Source organism: Accipiter gentilis, chromosome 27, assembly GCF_929443795.1.
Source record: "Accipiter gentilis chromosome 27, bAccGen1.1, whole genome shotgun sequence".
Lineage (NCBI taxonomy): Eukaryota > Metazoa > Chordata > Aves > Accipitriformes > Accipitridae > Astur > Astur gentilis.
In genome coordinates, this window is record NC_064906.1 from 12,228,488 (window position 1) to 12,251,940 (window position 23,453).

General features: G+C 37.8%; 1 protein-coding gene across 1 annotated transcript in view; it reads right to left on the reverse strand.

Moving 5' to 3' along the window:
* Positions 1–23,453, reverse strand: part of ERP44 (endoplasmic reticulum protein 44) — a 54,461-nt gene that overhangs the window by 13,110 nt on the left and 17,898 nt on the right. Inside the window, exons 2-6 of the mRNA XM_049830476.1 lie at positions 19,730–19,802; positions 17,815–17,854; positions 14,605–14,720; positions 3,541–3,725; positions 2,937–3,052 (exon numbers count right to left, since the gene is read on the reverse strand). Of these exons, the coding sequence (XP_049686433.1) occupies positions 2,937–3,052; positions 3,541–3,725; positions 14,605–14,720; positions 17,815–17,854; positions 19,730–19,802 (530 nt within the window). The remainder of the gene's footprint in view (positions 1–2,936; positions 3,053–3,540; positions 3,726–14,604; positions 14,721–17,814; positions 17,855–19,729; positions 19,803–23,453) is intronic.

The following is a 23,453-nucleotide window of genomic DNA, read 5'->3' on the forward strand; positions in this document are numbered from 1 at the left end:
ATCTCAATTTACCTCACTGCAAAGTAAGGTAAATCTTGCAGGGGTCTGAACAATTTAGAGGGCCAAGGAAAAAAAAAAAAAAGACATCGTAAGACTTAACTCAAAGTACCTACGTTTTATTTATTTAATTTGATCCAATTATGCTTTTCTTATCACATACAAAAGGCACCTTGCATAGTGTGTCACACTTATCAGTATTTGCACCAGTTTAAGTACGTGTATTTTAAAATGCATTTTTGTATTCCAGACATGATGACTGCTCCCAGAATGTGAAATTAGGCTTCTTTGTGACCAGCATCACTGAGGTAAACCACTTGTATGCCAGATAATCTTTCACTGAGTAAGAAGAAAGTGGAGACATAGAATCCACCCGCCCAATCACTGCTTGGTAAACTGATTATAATCTATAATGAAATATAAGCTCTAGGGTACGCCTGCAGTGGAACCCAGAAGATCCTCTTCTGTCTCCTGCCACTTCAGTAGCTCCAGTTGTGACCAATTTGTTTCAGATAAGTCAAACTGGGGACATGATATGAAAATCCCAAATGCCTGAAGATACACCTTTTTAAAACAACTACCAAAATGGAAACACTTCAGTTAGCATTTTGCCTCTTCTTGAAGCGGTAACCTAGAAGGTCAACCTCCTGGACCACCCCACCCCCCACCTCCCCTGTATTTGATTGCTAACATAAAATTAAAACAGTTCCTAGATTAGTCACTCTCCTCCATGAGTTACCTACAGTTCATCACAGCCTTTTAAGGTAAAAGTATTTTTTGGCTGTTTGTTTTGGTTTTCTGCATTTGGCTTCCTATGCTATCGCTCAACGGCACAATGCCATTCTCTTCCATGTCTACAGTCATTTCAGATTTATCCCTCTCGTTCTACTTCTAAAATCTACCTCTAATATCTCTTCATCAGTATCCCTCCTATCTCCTTCTGCTTACAAGTCTTCTCTCATTAATCTTGCTCTGTGGTTACCCAAGATCTTACAGAACGGTAAGGATCAGTTGATTTAAGAATAGTTTTAAGCATCAAGATGACCTGCAACTATGTACCATTAACACAGTTTACAAATAAGCTATAACAACTACCTAAAGCCAGAATAATTTTGGCACAGCAGGGAACATTTCTGCCTTGACAGAAGTTAGCGAAGTAATTTTTTCCTGTCAAATTGACTGTTTTGAGTTTATTTTAGCTTACTAGACATTTGAACATGACAGCTCATGTTACCATATACCTCCCAAACCATGGAACTGTTGAACTCTGTCCATAACAAAACCAGAAAACCCTCCCAGGGGCTGTTAGGATGCTCAGTCAGAAGAGTTCGAGTCATCAGTGCCAGCTCCCCATGAAACATTTTGCTATATATAATCTGAATAGAAAACACTGTTACATAGCTAGTATCTCCCTCGGAAGCCTTTTCGCATATAATATTTTAGGAAGCTTGAGAGCCACAGCCACTCAGAGATGAAAACATTTAGTTCCCAAGGTTGCTGTCTGGAAGTCTGCACTTTAAAACATTCACAACTTCAGGCTAGGAAGGGATGGGAGTCTGGAGAAGAGAATAATGACAAGCCTGCTGTGCAATCTGTAGTTACATGGGAAGGTTACAAATAATCAAACTCTGATCCATTCCATTATGTTTGCTTATTGCTTATAACTAAAGAAAACAAAAAGAAAAAATAAAGAAGCTCCATAGTAACTAATTCAAGAATGGCATCCAACAACCAAATACTAACACTGAGCAGTGGGAGACTATTTCTCATTATACAAAGTTTACAAATAGCAAACCAAAGACGAATAGACTCAAACAACAGGAGAGAGAATCTTAAAAGTATTGTTTTCATTACTTAAAAGTAATGATTTTTTAAAAGGCATTCCTGAAAAGAATGAAAAGTCATACGACGGGACAAAAAATAATTTAAAATTCTAATAACTCAGATTGGTTGCTCTGAGAACAAGCATGGATGCACTCATCAGAAAACATTTGAGATAATGGCCATTCTTTGGTGATAAGACCAGCAGACCTGCAGACCACAGATTTACAAGACTGCAAACCACTGCATTCACATTAATGCCCAATCACTTTAAATTGGGTGGTGCTGGCACATTAAACACTGCAGAAAGAATCTATAATTGCGTTTTATTATGTTACTTAAAAAGGGAATCACTTCCAAATTGTTCTTCTTCTTCCAGTGAAGATCTTCTAATATTTTAAAGTATTGCTGTAAATCTGTATAACAAGGAGAAATTTGAATTTTTGTAGGTTCTTCTTCTAGATTCACACTATGTAGGTCATCAATGCAATTGCCTTTCTAAACTGTTACCACATGCAGTGACATAGAACTTGCATGAAACAGACCCAGGCACAGAAATCGGACATTCTGGAACAAGGTTCTCTCCCCTGACATCAAGGAGAAATGAATGAGGAACTACTGAACTATTCTTTACAGCAAAAAAGGAAGGTAAAAAAAAAAATCTACAAAAAGAAGGAAAAAAAAACCTACAAAAAATGGTCATACTTTATTGCAAAAAATTTAAGAGGTTGCAAAAAAAGAGTTACTCGGTCTGCAAAGCTGATAACATTTTTGCTAAAGAGTTTTCAAATTCTTCCCTACTTGTTCCTCCTCTCTCTCTTTGGGATACAGCTGTCTAGCATTTCCCCTAAAGCCTCCCCAGTTATATTTAAACTATACTGACAAAGAGTGAAAAAAAAGAAAAAGGAGGCAAAAAATGAAAGCTGGATTTCACAGCAAATATTAAGGCTAGGAGGAGTCTTCTCCTATCCTTCTCTCTGTATTTATCTGTTAAGGTCTAGTCTCTTCAGTTATGCCACAGTGAAAGTATTAAAGAAGTCCATTCAATTAAACTATATACAACTCATTAACATAATTTCAATAATGAAGTCATGCAATCAACAGATTTTAAAACTTACCCAAAGGCAGACAGGAATACACAATCATCATGCAAAATATTCGCTACTCTTTCAAAGGTTCTGTAATTGTCAGAGTCCTTTTGCTCAAAGTATCCAACAATATTTCTTCTGCTGCGCTGTAAAAAACAAAGGTTAAATCATAACTTACGTTAAATTATCAAAAACTATCATTACTCCCTAAGGATATTAAATAGAGAGGTGCCATTCATTCAACAGTCAATAACTGTGCACAATTTATTTCTTTTCTGCCTTTTCAATATTCAGAAGCATCCTTGTGAATATTTTTCCAGTGAGAAATCTTAGAAATATCTTGTCAAATACAACATATGATTCTTTTCAAATGTTTAAAAGTAAAATAAGTAATTTGGTAGTGGAGTTACTGTAACAAAATGAATGCAGTTGAAAGTGATTATATTGGAATAATTTGTAATACTGGAAATGACCCAGTTTTCCAGTCAGTTTAAAAAAAGCACTCAAAACATTTCTGAACGGAAAAAAAAAAAGAAGAAAGAAGTAAATACGTACTTCAAATACATTATGTTTCACCAGTTCAACATAAAAAAAAAAGAATATATTTAGAAGGAATAAAATTTAAAAGACTTACATCAAGAGAACTAATTTCTTCCAAATCCTGAACGTCCCGAATAGGGTTACTCTTCTGCTGCCTGATATAATCTGCTATTGCTGTCACAGATCTCTGGCCCCTGTATTCTCTCTTCATCATCATTCCATTCCGGAAGAGTTTCAGAGTTGGGTATTTGCTTATCCTGTATCTCTGAGCTATATCCGCTAAAAAGAAATTAAGAAAATAAACCCCAAACCCTACAAATACAGAAATACACTGAACATGGCATCTTATACATGTATACGTGCACATGTAAGTGGAATCCCTGAACCAGTAGTGCCACATCTTTGAACAAGAGCAAACTGAAAAGAACCCAAAAACCAAATGCCACCACAGGAGAGAGAATGGATAACAGCTACAGTATTTCTCACATGTATTGATCTTCATAAAAAAATGAACTAAATAATGACCAAAATCTGGGGTAAGTAAAGACTTGCTTGGTCAGCTATATTCATTCAGTACACTTCCTATGAACAACTAGGAAAGCCAATTTAAGAGCATAAGAAGAACATGAGAATCTAAACTGCTTGCCAAATCTCAGTTAATTAATCCACATGAGAAAATTTTAATAAAATAAATAATCCCCTAGTTTTCTTTAAACTCACTATGACTTTTATCTCAATTAGAGACCTGGAAATATACTTGTCATGTCTTAAATTTTAGAGAACATGAAGCCTGGGCAAAATACTTCTTGAAGCCTCTGAAGGGCAGAAGACTGCACAGTTCTGAGCTGTTCAGATTTTGAATGAACACAAAATCTCAGGTTTCCAAATTAAGGCAAACATCTCTCTGGTCAACCAGTGTCAGCATTCCCTTCAAGACAGTTCTTCATTCACATCTAAACACACCACCCAGCTTTCTTCTAGACTTGGATCGCACAGAGCTTCATACAACAAAGTAATGTGTATTCGTGTTCATCTAGCATAAGAGCACTAGCTATTTTCACCTTCATATAACAGGTCAGTTAAGTTATTTATTCACAAGACTTACAAATGTAAAAGAAGAATAAAAAATGGAAAGAAGTTGTACAGCAAAATTAGAAGAGCAGCAAAGAAAGCCGAGCAGGAGCAATAAAGCCCAGTTTCCCATGAATGTGCATCCTGCGCCCCTTATCTCCAACCACTACTAAGGCAATAATCCGGTTCTTTGCTATGCCCCACCAGAGTACTTCAAGTGTCCCTTTGTCCCTCTTCCACTTCAGTTGCAATAGGTGTTGCAGCTAGTTCCCAGCTACGCATTGACAGGGAAACTTATACATAACCAACCAGCAAGGGGTTCACGGCACACTGAGCAGGATCCATCAGCCTCGAGGTTTTAGAGCAACCTTTGCTACAGTGCAGAAATTGGTTCTGTGCATCTCCCAACACCCAGCAACTGCTTTAATCAAATTTTAAGTACTTAATAGCTTTGAATGCTCTACCCCTCTTTCAGGTGTGGTTGAAGTTGAGCAAAAAGTTTCAAGGAGTTTTTATGAGGAAGGACTGGAGAAACAAGGCAAGATACACTTTGGATTCTTAGGAAAATGAGACTAAAACCAAACAATAGAGACGAAGCATGCAATGTCAAGTAGATTTCCACAAGTACTTTCTTTTTGCTTTTGCTTTGTTTAATTATGCCCTCCTGTTCACTCTCCCCCTGGAAACACATCTAGAAACAAAAATATCTCACAGCCCCTGTGAAAACTGTGTCCTCTATTGCAGAGTGGGATGCAGTTTACCTAAACCTCAATCATGTTTGCACCTAAATCCAACTAAATCTCAAAATACGAGCAGTCTGCCCACTTTGGAGAGCTGCTTAATCTTTTGAGGTGACTCATTCCAGTCAACCACATACACCCCGCTTCCCCTTCTCCCTTTCTCTCTCCAGGAAAGAAAGGGACAGCAAACTTCAACAGACTGGTTTATCCTTTGGAGACAGACAAGTTTCATCCAGTCAACAGAGAGAGGAAGGCATCCAAAGTGTGGGCTGAATGCGTGTCCCCTTACTTTTCAATGACTCCTTAGAAGTCAAAGGGTACACTTCAGGTGACCTGGATCGGCCCACAGCAGGAAGGCAACCAAATGACGGTCCATCAGCGTATCTGGCACAGCACTGAACGATGTAAAAACTAATCCTTTCTGACAAGAATGTCCTTTCTTCTCAACTACATATTTACTACAAAGCAGATTCACTTTCTATCTTACTCTTTTTTTAAAAAGAATGGAGACAGAAGTCCTGTGGAAACTATTATTTAGAGGCAATTGTCATTAGCAAACTGCCGATACTGGGCAGCTAACATACACCTCTCAGTTGCAAACCAAAATTAAAACCCTGTGCAACTGGAAATAAGTCGTTCCCCTATGGAACTGCGCCCGTAACTGTCCTCCAGCACATAAAGCTCTCCACCTCTTTTGAACTTCTAAGAGGTAACAAAAAATCTGAATTCCCTGCTGACTGGAGAACTCTCAGTGCAACCATCAGTAGTTTTAATTGCTGCTAAAACACTACTAATCTCTTGCAGCTTTAGTTACTGAAAACAATCTTTGTACCAGCTGCACAACTTAAAGGAGTTTGAGAACTGAAAACAAAACGTGCACAGTAAAGGTATAAGAACCAGATCTACTCCACAAAAATGTTCTTTAACATCCCTCAAACCAGTAAGCTTAAAAGCTTCACCAGCTAAGCCTGTTCCTAACAAGCTTTACATCGCTATAAAATATCACAGAATTCAGCCTATCAATTTTGACTAAGAAAGGACTTGACCCGTTTCCTAAATATCCCAGAAGAGTTTCTTAATGTACTAATTACAGTCAAAATTAAGGGTAAGACATTTTATGTCCTCAATTCAGAGTACTTTTATTTCAAATTAATACAAATTTCTCAAGGGAAGTTGCCAATATATTCAACATGAACGAGTATTAGATCAATACTGTTTTCTTCCTTTAAATTCCATCACTTTTTAGTTAAAAGTACCTAAGAGCTGCCTGGAAGAAGGTGGCAAGTATAGCAGGGGAAGAATCACTTTCTATCTGCTCAGCGGAAGACAAACAACGTCAGCAAACCAGGCTGCCCTGTTGATAGAAGGACCTTTGGTCTGATGGTACGCCAGTCTATCAAAACTTGACCGGGCTCTGATAAGAGACAAGGAACACTACATATCAAGGTTTCGCAGAAACATATTGAGATTAAAGACTGTAACTGTTGCAGAACTCCACAGCAAGAGAACACCAAACCCACACTTTTTTGTGTTACAACACGGACTTTTCCGTCAAGTTATTTCCACAGTTATAAGAGGATGCACGGGCTGCAGAATGGGCATTCAGGGGGTCTTGAATGTTCTCCAAGATGGAGATGGAAGTCCTGAGGGATGTGGATCTTCATCAAGAGCTGAAGTTTTGTAAAAAAATTTATGGTAATAAAATGCCCACTGTTGAGACTGAATTCAAACATTACTTCGTAAGTCAGAACTTGCATGCTCTTTACAAATTACACTGAGATTCCATGAATACTGGTATTTGAACTAACACAGAGAGATGACAGTCCTACACAAGTAAGTATTTGAAAACCATCTTTTTACAAAATATAAAATGCAAGTACATGAAAAATTGTTTGAATTCATTCAAAAGTCAAATAGAGTAAACCTTAAATGCTTCATTAAGCCCTGGCATTTGATACAGGTAGAGTTAGCACAAGCAGAGCAACTACAAAATTATACTCCTTTTAAAATTGGAAATACACAATGCAAATACATGGAATATTGTTTGAACTCATTCATAGATTGCATTAGTTATAGTAAATCCTAAATTAAATTTAAAAATATTTCCAGACATTCTCACTGCCCATTTTCTGATGAAAAGAGGTATTTGAAAAAGATAAGGGTAACCTACCTAAAGAAAAAAAAAAAAGTCACCCAGCTACAACTTTACGTGTTCTTCAGGTACTAAGGTACTTAAAAGGTACAAACCTTGAGTTTGTGTTTTGCCCAATTAATCATTAAATTGCAAGCATAGTGTCTATGCTACCAGAATGGTTTCACACTAGTTATTATAGGAAGCTACGGACATACTTGATCATCATCTTGCCATCTACAAATCAGAAATTTCAAGCAGAGCAGTGACTGTTGAATTCAGATTATTCTCTCCTCCCTGTTTTGCATGTATATCTGTTGGCATACAATGATTCCTAAACTGCCCAGACTATTTTCTACTATTCATTTTACAAACTCCAACAGGAATGTCTTCACAGTCACTCAGCTCTCTTCATAGATGCACTGTATCGGTACTCCTCCTGAACTACTGAAGAGAAAGGAAAGCTGCTGCCTACAATAGGGATGAGACAGCAGCTTTTATTGTTGTTTTGAAAGAAACTTTTACATGAAGCCTGACTTCTACACCCATGTTTTCTAAGACCATCTCCCACATTGTCTTTCCTCCAAGAAAACACGCTTCGTGAGCTATCATTTGTGATCCGTATCTTTATCATCTCTCTTGCACTGTCAGCCATTTCTCTGTTGTCTGAGCAGCGTGTGTTCCTTTACTCAAAGGAATGCCAAAACCCATTTTTTGGGGGCGTCAGACTTTTCACATAGCTGCATATACATGTTACCCAAGCTACAGCTTCAAGCGACCACGCAGCCTGTGACTTGATTCCCAGAATGCCTCGGACTCCACTGTTCTAGGTTAACACCCCACCACACTGCCCAAAGAGTTCAGCTAGTACATCAGATCACATCGCCAAGAATCTCAAGTCCATTGTCACTAAATTAAAATTAAACGTATGATGAAGGATATGTTGAAAAACTGCACCAAGACACACTATATTGATGTAGGCTCCCACGCACAACGTATATATGAAAAGAAAGGACCAGCAGGTATTTACAAGGGTCAGGGTATCACCCCAGCATTAACTCAGTCTGCTGTCTTAGTCTTCCAGGGTCATAATTCATACCACCGCCAAACAAATATTTAGATTTTAAGTCTACAGGACAGAGTCTCAAAAACATGTGTCCACTAGGATTTGAACAATACTGATGATTATCCTAAATGCCCACCTCGTAATATAAGGCACCACTTGGAGCAATTCCCATGCCGAACAGAGGACTACAACAGCCTGAAAAATGATCTGGAAGAAAATCAAAGTTCCAAAACTCAAACCTCATTAAAATACTTTCTGAAAATACTCATAGTGTCCCTTTTCCTAAGGAGGGTCTTCATATTGTCTGAGGAAGAGCTAGCACAAGCCCAAGCTACTGCATTTCCTAATTTTGTATTTCAATGATGGTTATAGGAATTACACAGCTACATAAACATATATGTAGCCTGAATTTACTGGAACTAACACTAATCTTTTTTTTGCGTCAAATCACCTTACCTCTTCCTCACCATTATGCAATACCTTCCATCTCAAAGGTACCAAATTCCTTCAGCTGTATATTTGAAGCTGGGACTACCAAATGAGTATTCTGTTTACTCACTTGAGATCAATTGCATCTTTTGAAGTTCCTCAGGCCACCTGCCAGGGCACACTACAGATAAGAAATGAAATCTGTCTTTGATAGGTACCTTTTTACTGATTATTCTGCAAGCTTTTTTCTCTCAAGTTCACTTAAAAAGGCCTTTTTGCTTCCTACTTGCCTACATACAGCACTACGTTCACCTCATTGTTAACTATTTCATAATATAGCATTAATTCTCCCCAGTTAAACTACTCCTCTCATGACACTTGCACGCAATCATGAGACCTAGGAATATACATAGGAAGCAGAATTAGAAAGGAACTTGGAAGACCATCTAAACTAGACATCCTACCCCGGTGACTGTGATACTGGCAACTTGTATGATGGACCAAAACAGGTACAAGAAAAGCAATCAATGTTCTACATCAAACTTGGCTACTAAGAGGCTGAGTAACAGCAAATCTAGACCACCTTCTGCTGCAAAGGAGCATTCACAACAGCCATGCCTGCTCTTAGCGGGGCCTCATCAGTAGGCATCCCATAACCTTTTCTGACAGGCTAACAAAATGGCTCTCCTGAGGAGAGCCATCAACAACCTCTCCGAATCACTTCCACTTTTTATTTTATCCAAAGATAACTCTTTCAGACCGATTTTTTTTTTTCCAGGCAAAGTGGCAGGAATGCAATGAAATCCTCACGCTTGTTTACAGTTTCATTTATAGTTCATTTATGAACCTCCAAATTTGTTATTATACTGACTTATTTGGCTTACCAAAGGCACAGTAGCAATACAATCTTAAGTAACTCTCTGAAGACTAACATTAGCACACATTACAGGAATGGCGAGACCCAGAGAGATCAGCAGCTTGCAGTAGTGAATGAGAGTACCACTCATAGGTGTTTTGAAAGAACGAAGAATAGTTCCCTAAACAGTCTGTCTAGCAAAACACCTCTCAACAACCCAGCAGTGAGAAGTTGTTTTCTGTTTGGAAGCACAAAGATTTACTGAAACCAGCTATTATTTTTTATTTTTTAACTTGGAAACCAAAGAAAATAATGGTGCAGTAGAATTAAACCCCCAATATATACTTTAATTTTTAATTCTGTACCATAACTCCTAACACTGAATTCAGAGAAACAGTTCAAAATACAAACTCTCCTCCAGAAACGTGAGTTCTTCTATATTGCAATATTCACTCACAGAGAACAGAAACAGGAAATTCATGGTACCAAGTGAGTTTCCAACATTGCTGCTTAACACAAAGGATAAAAAAAGACAAAAACCCACAAGCAAGCAAAAAAACCCCAAACCACCAAAACAAAACCTTCCTAATAATGTATATGCAGAAAGATTTTCTATTATTTTATATGGAAGGTCGCTTTTACTAGGTATTACACTTAAAATAGAGGTGCATATTTTTTAAGGTAAGTGAATTACTAAATCAAACACACCAAAACCACCAAAAATTTTAACAGCAAACAATGTACTGGAACTTAGATATTTCTAATTTACAGCAGGATGAGGTGTTGGAAACTGAAAGAATACCTGCTTCAACTACCTCCTTCATCAGATTTACCTTTACTGTATGTTCTGTATCAGCTTAAAAACAGCCTGATGACTTAATTATAGCTGAAACGTGGAAGTTATCTTCCACTATATTATACACTGGTGTAAAACAGAACATATACAGAGGCTTAATATAGTGTTAATATTCAGTTTTTGTATTTAATCACATTGGGACCTATCACTTTCCGGAAAAACATCTTTATATTGGCTATAAGAGCAGACAGAATGATGGTTTTGTCATTAAGCATCAAACATTTGGCAGTGCATCAATAATTCTCTTTAATTTGCTTTACCCTCAGAAGCTGGTGTGAGCTGTTGGGCCCTGCAGTGTGCTTCAATAATAGTGCATTAAATGGAAAGTATCTTTGCCTGGCTGACCGCTCTGAAAGCTGTTTTTGAGTGGCCTGAAATCAGCTATTTGGATTCCCTACAGAGTCTTGGCTTCAAAAAGAAACAGAGCATTTGTAATGCAAATAATCCACCATCTCCAGAACATCATCCTAACACTTAACTAGTAGTGCTATGAAATTTGCAGGCATAAATCTTCTAGTGTTTGTTTAGTGTTGCTAACATATGGAAACACATACAGCAATACAAAGGTAAAACAGGAGAAGAAAAAGACAATAACAATTTTGACTCCAACATTTAGTAAACTACTACAGCAGGCCCAAGCTGGATAATATAGTAGCATTCACCCTCTTACTGAAGAGCTGCTATTACATACATTAAAATCAAAGTTAAAATACTTGAAGCTTTAGGACACACCCAATAACTGTGCGCCATGAAATGTACCATTGCTTACAACACAGCAAAAACACTAGAAAGCAGGAATTACATATACAGCTTTGCTATTTTAATTCAAAAAGGCAATGCAAATTAGGGAAAAAGACTTGGTCTGTCAGTATAGGATTTTATTTTTAATTCTCACATTTTACAGCTTCTGCAGCAGAAATCATGCTCATCTACTTCTTAAATTAAGGACACAAAGAGTAAATACAGAGAACTCATGGTATCCCAGTAATAAAAAGAAAGACCAAAACTCTTGGCTGCCTCGTACTTAGTCCACTACACCTACTCCCAGGGGAAGGAAGACAACAATCTCTGCTGTAGCATCTCCTTCTCCACCCAGGCCTTAGCTCTCCATAACAAGGTTTGATGAGCTCAATTCAATGAGTATATGAGGAGAAGATTAAGGAACAAGCTTCTAAAGTGTTTCAAATACTTGGGGCAGGAGGGGGGGGTTCTTAGGCACATAACTGCTAAGACAAGAACATCTCATGGCAAAACACTTGACATCCAGCAGCCCAAAGACTCTCTGGGTTACCCAAGCAACTAAAGCTGCAGCAAACAAAATGAGGACTTCAGCTGTTAATGTAAACTTTAACAATAAAACTAATCAACACAGGCTGATTTTACTACAGTCTTTTGTGAGAATTTTATAGAAAATTTCATTGTCAATATCTTGACTTAATGAAAAAATGAGCCAGCCAGACTGTTAAACACTGAGATAAGACTTATTTATTAAGGACAACCATAAAAATTAAGTAAACTCAAAGTATGAATATCCATAATTCGCCCCTCCCCCTCAATTGACTCACGTTAATTTGAGAAACTATCACTGATAAAAGCAGTAGAATATATACAAAAATATATGCAAAAGTAATTTCAAGTATGTAGAGTGACTTGTTTAATAAGCTGATACAAAACCACTCAGAATGCTTGCTACAACTGCATTTATTTTCCACAATTGCAAAGATCAGGGGCAGTTTATTTGTGTAGATCCTGCAGTAGATCCCAGAACAAAGACAGACAAAAACCAAGAAAGCTTCAGCAAAGACTGCGTATCAGGCTTTGTCTTCAATATACTCCTCCAGAGGATTTCATCACCTTACTTGAAAATTGACTTTTAGGGTTGGCAAATTTTAATTACTTAATGCTATGCTTTTCGTTAAGATCTCCCAAGCACACACCAGACAGATGATTGGAAGCAGAAGAGAACACCAAGGGTGAAAAAGAAAGAAGCTGAAAATGTAGTCAAGTATTTGAGATCTGGGAAGGTATTCCAGGTCCAAAAAACCCCTACCAAAACCTAAACAAACAAAAATAACCCCAAACCAAAAAACCCCCACCAATCCCCCAAAAATCTATGATTCTAGAAAAGGCTGTTCAGGAAGGAAGTAGGAAAACATTCACTTAACAGAGACATCTTTATAATGAGAAAGAAAAAATACTATTGGACTTGTAAGTCAAGGAAACTAAAGCATATCCTGTGAAGCACATTTAGTCCCACCTCTCCATTCTGCTGCTGCTCTGTAAATGCTCCAGGCAGTTACAGAAGTGCACTGTTCTACACTGTATTCAAGGCAGTAGATCTGCTCAGAGGACGAGATTCTATAACTGTGTCTAATGTAACTGCTGTTCAAGAACACCTAAGTTAAAACTTTTATATCAGTTCCCCAACACATCCCTACCACTACAACATAGGAAGGCAGCTGAATGCTTCAAAGCTGCTTACATGCCCTGCCTGGGTGAATACTATTGTGCCTCTTTTCCAGCTGAGGCTATAAAGAGGGTCTCATATCCCAGTGATTCAAAGGTTTAATCCCAGAAGCATTTAAGTTTCCTGTGGTCATGAATTGGTTTTACTGATCTTTGGGAAGGGACAAACCAGAATTTCCTTGGCCACTCCGGACAGTCTGAAGAATCAGCTTATTTTACATTTCAGATACTGAATTAATACTGTTAGCTCCCTTAAACATTTTGGGGGTTTTTTTATGCTTGAAATCCCTTTCAAGATCATAAGACAGGTGCTCTTATTGTTGGGCAATTACAGGCATGCATACAAAACAGAGCACAAAGTAGTGCCAGTGCAAGAGGCTCAAGTAGACTTCTAAATCTGCAACTAAGAACCAAAGACACTTCAAGCCAAGAATTCTCATTATAGAAAAAAAGTCTTCTCTAACATCAAAAAAATTAGATTTCCAAAATGGGAAAGAAAAATGTAAATGAAATCAGTTACTTTTCATAGATATGTAATTGACTTTTTTTCCTGTCCTGTAAGGTTCTCTTTTTAGATTTTTTGTAACAGAGCACTAAAACACAACTATTAGGTCAACAGTAAGTCTCAGGGATATGCTGCAGATACAAACTAGTAACTCTGTGCAGTGATTCCTCACATTTCTAACTGTGATCCTTCCTAGAAATTAACAGTTTTGTAAAGTCCAGATAGTATAATCAGTATTGATTAGAATTGAATTTCTGCTATTAATACTCTTTGGGAATCACAAGCCACTGTAAAGAAATTATGCCTGCAAATGCTGTTCTTCCAGAAGCATAAAACAATACAGCCAATCCTATACTATAAAAAGCACTGTAACAAAAACCTCAGTGCTATCCATTTGTCTTTCAATGTGCAGCAGATATTCCTTACATTTTATTTATTACGGGATTAAAAAGCAACATGAGGGATTAATACCAGCATAAAATGAGTAGGCTTTGGCATATCATTTTCACGTATTTCTGGGCAGGGGTAAAACCCAAACAGGGAACCATTTGTTGGCATGTGTACAAACAGCAAAGCAGAAAAGCTCTGATACTCTCCTGGCTGTGTGAAAGGCAACTTACAGTCCACCATGACTCCTAATTGGAAAGAAGACCTGAGCAGAACATATTCTTGATACTGACAATGGAAGGTTACCCCTTCCTCTTCTTGGCTGTGAAGACCTGCACCATTTGTTGTACTAGTGTTTCTCTGACACCTCAGTGAGCCAATTCAATTTATAATCCCAGCCCTTTTTTGCCCATTAAGTGAGATAGGCTGAACTGATATAAATGAATGTTTATGGATACAATGAGAAAGCAACACTGGAGATTGTCCTGACAATTTTGGAAGAAGAAGTTCATTGATGTATACAAGCAACTCTGGTCTAAATGATGGGGCGGATACAGCTACACTTTAGATTGCTGTCTAGCATATTTTTCCATACAATTAGTAACTTACTGTCAGGATAGCACAGAAAAACCTAAAGCAGGATTTACTTACAATGCTGATCACAGTCTACTCTAGCAAACACCACTTGATTCTTATCTGGATATTCTTCCTTAATTACATTAGAAGCTTCCTCAAAAATAGGATGCAGCATTTGGCTGAAGCGGCACCTGCGGATAGAACACAAAATTGTAACTTCAAAATATTAATTAGAAATATTTTAATTGATGACTTAGGGAATATTTCAATCTTTGAAGGAAGAAGAAAAAAGAGAAAGAAAAGCTATTGGAAAAGCACATCTACTTGTAATCATCCCACTAACCGAGTGGACAACAATAGGTTCAAAAGTAATTTGAATAATTCAGGCGGGAAAAAAATAATTGTAAAAGAATATATAGTTCAAGATGTGCCCCCTGCTTTACCTGCTTAAGAAACACCATTAATCAATTATAAGCCTTTAGGAAATATATTCCATTCAGAAAGTCTGTTCTTTATTTTTTCTACCTGAGATATTGCCAGGGAAGTAATTTGACAAATATAGTAAAAGAAGTTACTTGGATTGTTGAGATTCCAATATTCACCATCACCTTCAAGAAATATCACAGCAGTAACTTTATAAGGGTCAACAACAGAAGTTATAAGTATTGCTTACTGTATTATTGCTCAAGTTTGGTAGAATTTGAACAGACTGCTATTACAGCACTATGAACCAAATGAATTCCATGGGTCCCTTCTTCCAGTCATGTCAGATTTTGAAGCAAATCCTCTCTTTTTGCCCATGGAAAAGGCTGTAGGATTGCAAAGATGCTTTGGTGGCTTTGGGGAGTTTAGGATAACACTAGTGCACAAGCCCATTATTAATATGTCAATAAAATTGTTTTATATTCTGTTCTTCTAAACACATGGCAGAATTTTAAATTGAATACGTAAAATGGCACTGTAGAAGTTGTCAGAATGAGACCTCATGGAGCAGACTTGCAATAAAACAGCCTGCACTGAAGCCCTGCTTAAACTTAACAAGTGATAGCCTGGGGACACTGTTATGACTACAACAGCAAACAAGTCAAGAGGCAGGATTTGCTCTCAAAATGCAAACAGGGCTGAAGGCCATTTTCTGAAAGAAACCTGAATCTGGGCAGCACAACTGTACACTACACATTATGTAGCATGTAGCTTCCTTGTCCCTCATTGTTCTCCACCCTTAGAGCAGAATATCCACATCAGCAAAACCGATCTGTTCTCATTCAAAGGTCACATTACATCATAGGCTGGCAGTGTGCTATGTTGAGGGGGTTATTACTGAATACCTACATGTAATGATCATAATTAAGACTGTAATTTTTTTAAAATTATGGCTTACTCTAATGTGAATCAACTTGCAAGCACACACCAATCTTTAAATTCAAAGCAAACCTATTCTACAGAGGATTTGATATCAGTGGGGATTTGCAGAAAGAGCCGTGCTAATAAGGTCCTAAACCAGGATGGTTGTTACCTTGCTGCATCAAGTTTTAAAATATTGGTATCTTCCCTTTATCACAGAAGTATCAGAACATGGATTTTTAGCCTCCTGCAGTTTGTCTTTTGCAAAATCCAAAAATGATTTTTCAATGGCAACCCCCCCCCAAATTTCACTGTACTAAATTTACTCCCCATAGGGTTGCTTTCTTTGGTTATCTTTAATAAAACCTTTGGAAGTAGTCCATGATCCACCAGGCCTGTGCATATCACAAACTGAAAATCACAATTGTAAAAGTTTCATTTATTTACTTATTGTAAAAGACAGCCTTTATAGCATAATTCTATACAGAACAGGTAAGAGATTAGACCTAGTTTCTTACCTTAGCTACTTAGTTGCACTGTCGTTATAAAGAAAGACATTTCAAACAAATAGCTTACTTGGTAAACAAATGCAGCCTTTCTAAAGAAAAATTCTGTTGGTTTAAATGTGTCTAGTATCAATTTAGTCTGTGGAAGCAAATGAACAGATGCAAACTAATTGAACATAAAAATTGTCTATAAAATGACAGAGGTATATACAAGGGTTATTAAACTGATTTAGATTGGTATAATGTCTATCTTTATGCAAAGTTTAAATGAAGGCATTAAAAACATCTTTATTGAGAACTTCATTCTGTATGAAAAGACTGGGTATGAATTTTTCAAAATCACTTTTAAAAAAACAATTAAAATTAGCCTGCTACTAGTTGAATGAATTCTTAGTAAATATAAAGTGTAAATTTTTCACGTAAAGCTCTGTGCACTTGCTATTTCTAGGCCACACAAACCTACAGACTTAGACATAAAGTGGGATGTGAAAGAGGTGAAAAGAATCAGCAGTCTAATCACCTACACGACCTTTGATTCTGAAGGCCAACGTTTTATGCTCACAAAGCAAAACAGCAGGGAGAGGAATATTTAAAGTGTAGTACTTTGGTTTAAATATTGCTTTACATTATAAAGCTATTTACATCCAAGATTACTTTAATCAAGGGAGACAGAAAATGATTTTTTATTCTTCTAACCTTATTTTCTATATTAATTTGCATGTTAAATTTTGTTTTCTCTGAATACTTTTCTGGTTTCTTCCTCGCTAAAGATTCTTAAAAAATATTAATGATGGAACAGAACAGAACATTTAAAATTACTTCTTACACAATAAAAAGAGGGGTATGGTGCTTAAATGAATTCTAACAATGATTTTGTATGCAAATTTTTTTTCCCCAAAGTAAACAGTTCCCTCTAAGTATGTCTTTCACAATGTCTAACCAATCTGGCCCCAAACTCCTTCCTTTTCCAGTTGCTCCAATTTCATCTCTCAATTATGATTTCTCAAGTCCTCCACAAAGAAGGTCTTCCAGATTAGAGAAGAAATTGGGTTTTAGTGTAATTTCAAGCCTTTTTCTTTCTAGCACACACGCATGGGACCAACAGAGAAGAAAACAGAAAAATGGAATACTTTGGACTATGTTAAGGAGCAAAAAGTTAATTAAATCTGTCTTGCTAAGAGGAAAAAAAAATAAATTACATAGCATGTTATTCCATACTACTGTAAAAGCCTTTTTCCTCTTGATAGGAGCCCTGAATGAAACAAAAGATGGCAGAACAGCAGAAGGGGATGTAATCAGGACACTAAAAAAAAACAGGAAGGAACTAGTTTGAAAGCAACATACCACTGTATTTTCAATTAGAAAACTACAGCTAAACATGACAGTTTTCAAAAGACAGAAGTTTAAACATAGAAAAAAAACATGTATAACTTACCAATCAGCATAAAAATTAACTAAAGCAACATCTGCATTGTCTGAGAGGAGAAAAAAAAGAAAAAAACACAACGTCACATTGTGAGGCAAACTTCTTAGTGGTTTTACCTGAGATTATAAAAATACGCACAAAAACTATAAAAGCAAATACTTCTAGATTATTCAGCATACAGCTTAGTCTGATTGCTAGAAAACTGATAGGATAAATCTTATCTGAAGTATAATCTATATTAAATGGGAAAGTGATGAAAGTGGCCTTCAGCCAAGTATTTTATTGACTTTATTGATATATTGGACATTAAAAATGTCAATACTTAAGGTATTAAGACACAAAAGAGTAATTAAGTGACACGTGAGACAAAAAGTAATTCTGGATTTAAAATTAAGGCACTCAAAGCCAGTTGTTCTCTAGTACAACTCTTTTAAGCATTATCTAGATTATTCATGTTAAAAAACAGTTAAGTGCTGAAATGTCAACTGTTTGGGTTAGAAGAATGACTAACATGCAGCCTGCCTGTGCAGCTTGCTCTGGTTGGTCCTTACCTGCCTTATTTCCTAAGAAGCTGGATACTAAGGCAAAAGGTAGCAGAGAAATCTTCAGTCCCCAAAAAAGAAAAATGCTAAGGGACACTTGAAAAAAATGCAATACTATAGGGATATATATGATGAGGTAGTGAAATAACGCTCCTATACATTATTTTTCACATACCAAAAAAAAAGGAAAATATATCAAAAATAGAAGGGTAAATCTCCTGCCCCAAAATAAATTGTGATCTTTACACAATATAACAACCATGCTGTGAACTGATTTTTAGTAGTAGTGGTGGTGTAGACATTATAAAAAAAAAAGTGAAAGAAATACTGGAACTATAGAGTAACAGTCACAGCTTTATAAAGCAAAAATGTTGCTAGACAAATTTGCACTATTGACAAAGTTACAAAGCAGTTACAAGAAAAGATTAAGATGTTGAAAGCCTAGAAAAGAAAACATGCAGGAAAAGACAACTCTTGACAAGGCTGGGAAAAACTACAGTTTTGATTAAAATTATGGCATTAAGATTTTCATTATCAGCAAGCAATGCAAGAGGTGAACAGGAAATTAACAAGCATGGAGAAATTTAGGGTTACCTCCAAGGCATAAAGTACTTATTGAAAGTAACTGGATGAATTTTAAAAGTACTTACACTTGGCATATATTCCCTTTTATGAATAACATTTTACAAAAGGATTTTATCTTTTCCACTGTGTAAAAGGTATTTACAAACAGATCTCGTATTACCTAATCATACATTTACTACACAAAGCAATCTTGCAATAGTAAGCAGATTCTAGTAGAGATATAAACAAAAGAGTATAAAGATATTTTTTTTCCTCAACATATTTGAAACAATGTAATAACTTTTCCTGTTAAGACAAACAGATACAGGCAAATTGCATACTTTCAGACCAAAAGGTTTCAGGCAAGGAATACACATCTGTTTAATGTATGGGTCTCCTTTCTATGCGTCACCAGAATCAGGACAATGCTTTACCTGAGGGAAAGCATAGCTGAACAAGCAAGATACTTAGGGCCCATCACCATGGGTTTCAGTTGCTGCTATTCTTTGGGGGAACTTTTAAAAAAACTCTCTTGACAGGTTTTGGTTACATAATCAAACATTCCCATCTGCAAACAAGATACCAGGTATTTTTCTTAGACAGTTCAAATCCTCATTGAGATTACAATGAAGTAATGTGTTAGGTGATACATTAGTTCAGACAGCTAATTCTAATCATAGGCATTTAATACTTCTATGCCGATTGCAATTCATATATTCAAAGCTAGAGTATGCATATTCCTTTAATGACATTGCAAGATTCACACAGAGAGGTGACTGTAGACATACAAAGAAAAAAATAATATTCAAAGTACTCACTTAAAATGTCATCTATATTTCCACTATCTAGACTTGTTATTTCACTTCTTGTTGGATTAAAAAGCCAAGATACCTAAAAAGAGAAAGGAAACCAGTAAGGTATGTAAAGTCGGTATTGGGACCAGCACTGCTTAACATCTTTGTTGGCAACACGGACAGTGGGATTGAGCGCACCCTCAGCCAGTTTGTTGATGACACCAAGCTGTGTGGTGCAGTCAACACGCTGGAGGGAAGGGATGCCATCCAGAGGGACCCTGACAGGCTTGAGAGGTGGGACCGTGCACAACTCATGAAGTTCAACAAGGCCAAGTGCAAGGTCCTGCACATGGGTCAGGGCAAACCCAAACACAAATATAGGCTGGGTGATGCTTAGATTGAGAGCAGCCCCGAGGAGAAGGACTTGGGGGTGTTGGTTGATGAGAAGCTCAACATGACCCAGCAACGTGTGCTTGCAGCCCAGAAAGCCAACCGTATCCTGGGCTGCACCAAAAGAAGCATGACCTGCAGGTCAAGGGAGGCGATTCTCCCCCTCTACTCCACTCTCATGAGACCCCACCTGGAGTACTGCATTCAGCTCTGGGCCCCCAGCATAAGGACATGGACCTGTTGGAGTGAGTCCAGAGAAGGGCCACGAAGATGATCAGAGGGCTGGAGCACCTCTCCTATGAAGACAGGCTGAGAGAGTTGGGGTTGTTCAGCCTGGAGAAGAAAAGGCTCCGGGGGGACCTTATAGCAGCCTGCCAGTACCTAAAGGGGGCCTACAGAAAATCTGGAGAGGGACTTTTTACAAGAACATGTAGTGATAGGACAAGGGGGCAACAGCTTTAAACTGAAAGAGGGTAGATTTAGATCAGATATTAGGAAAAAATTCTTTCCTGTGAGGGTGGTGAGACATTGGAACAGGTTGCCCAGAGAAGCTGTGGACGCCCCATCCCTGGGAGTGTTCAAGACCAGGTTGGATGGGGCTTGGAGCAACCTGGTCTAGTGGAAGGTGTCCCTGCCCATGGCAGGGGGGTTGGAACTAGATGATCTGTAAGGCCCCTTCCAACCCAAACCATTCTATGATTCTATGAATAAAGGAGTAACATATCTATGATTTAAAATGTTGCAGTTCAAAAGCTGGAGAAGAACAGTAAAAGAATTGTAATTCAGTCAACGCATTTCAGATGACAGCAGTACTACAAACATACAAATAAACACTATTTACAGATTTAATATACTTTCACATTTAAAGCAAAATTGGCTATCTCTTCATATGATTCTGTATTATGTTGGCAGAAATGTTACAGGTAAATTTTATACCTTTAAGAATAACTTATATTCATAAATTCACTCTGAAGAAAGAAATGAAAACCCATTTTAGCCACCTAATAATCCCACACAGCCCAGAAGCGGGTAGGCATGGAGGTTTCACCCAGAGACAAGTTAATTCCTTCTGTCACTTACAGGGCTTGTCTGGCTAAAAAGTTTCTCATTGGGTAAAGCTTGGAATTGCCTCCATTTGTACTGCTGTTTGCTAAAACAGTTTTAATATATCTAACTCAACTAGCTACAGTCTTTTATCTCCTTCTGTAATTTTTTTTGATACTGCTTCAGTCCCAGCATGCGATCAGCATATCAGACTACAAAAACTGAGACACCACATCAGCCAGATCATTCAATTATAAAGTAACACATGCATTACTCTTAATGCAGCTATCACAGCAACATGCAGTTTTATGGAAGAGCACTCTCATATTCACTGGAACAGGCCCAGTTCTTTTATCTCAAAACGCAGTGAGGAGGTAAGAGTTGCTGTCCTATCCTAGGTAAGAAATATTACCAGGGAGTTACAACTTATTTTTGCTTTGAGAGATAAGCATGCGAGTTTTTGAACAGGACAATACAGGTTCTGGTCTGTGATGTGGATATTCCCATCCTGAATAAGCTGTTCAGAAAGTCAGCACTTCTCTAAGCAGAGCCAGAGCTTGGACCAGACGCTCCACCGAGATGCCTTCCAGCCTCATGTTTTCAGTGAATTTTATGGTTCCTCAGCTGACAGAGATGGCAGGAAAGGAAAAGGAAGGTTTTTGGTAGAGAGCTGACAGGAATGCACAGGTCAAGGAGCCACACAGAGACCTGAGATTCACAATGATACCTGAAGAATTAGTCCTCACACTAAGATGTGGCATCGTATGACATGCACGCTATCCAAGTTCCTGGAGTCTTAGTTTACTCTTTGCAGCCGCAGAGAAAATCTGCTTATGGCTAGAGAGGCAGAGCTGACTAAAGACACCAACAAAAAACTTAGCTGGAAGCATAAAGAGCATCCAAATAATGCCACCTAGAGAAGCTGGATACAAGAATCCAGTGATACAAGTATACATTCCATCACTTTATGGAAGAGCGTGAGACCTATCCTGGACCTATACCAGAACCATGACTACAAGCAGCAAGCCTCCAGGGCACATCTGCCTTTGACACTGTTTACAATTTATCAAAAGACTAATTCAATGTCAAACGTCAAGTTTTCTCACGTTTGTCGCAAGTGTATATCAAATATTGGCCTTAAAAGGAATGGCCAAACTGGATGCCTTGCTTTCATTAAGATCAGCTTTGAAAATTGTGGGAAGACTTCTGCAGCGAGACACTGTCAATAGCTCTCAAACTCTCATCTGCATGCCATTTACAGTGATATATGCAGCAATCATTTTCAATTTCTTCTGATGTATGGATCACTAAACACTTCTCATTGAAGACACCGATCCTTTCATACTTCCCACATAGAGGCCACTGGGTAGCATACACATTCCATCTTACACTACAGGCTGAAAACACACTTGCTGTTGTAATACAAAATATGTACCAGTGCTTCTCACTTGGTAATTGGGCAGGATACTAGTCTTATATGCAAGTCTAAGATCTGTGGAGGTGTTTGCACAGCCTTCCTGTGGCACTTAAACTGTCCGACACAAGTGTCTGAACTGTGGCTTTAAGATGACTACAGAGAAACAAAACTAACAGTTGAGCTGTAAGGTCCATAGTCAAAACTAACAGCACAATGACATGATCTGCCAAAAAATATCTGATTAAGCAACCTATGCAATGCACAAGTTGCAGCAGGCCAGTGTTGGGGAAGCTCTTTTGAAGATGCTGGTGTTGCTGACTGCAACAACAGAAGAGATGACCCTGCCTTCAGTCCTTCTCTCAGAAGGTACACATATGGGCCCTGGTCCAACACTGGTCAGATTACCCCCAGTTGAGTGACAGCTGATGGCAACTATGGGTGCAGATTCCTCCCCATCACCCCTTGGGTGGTGCATGGGATGACAACTTCCACGGTGTTGCTATGGGGAGGTGCTGGTAGTAGTAGTAGTAGTTAGATTTGCAGTAATGGGTCAGTTAACTGTGTGAATGAGCTGGCACAGTTTTTGTTTGTACGCCCACAAGTGTTAAGTTAGATGCAACTTGTGTACAATTGAAGCAGTAGCTATGATGAACAATAACAGTTGGAATATTGCTCTAGGCAATAAAGGATGGTATAACTCAACATTAATTTTGTTGGCCATCATCTGATCCTACCACAGGTGACTTTGCAAACTCATCTAAGTTCCAAGGCTTCAGCTGCCCTGCAAGGACTCAAGAACCTCTGATTGTACCCTTGAAAACCACAGTTACTTATCCTGCTTATGATCTTGGACAATGCTTGTTTACACAGAAAATCCACATAAGCCTCTAGAAAGCA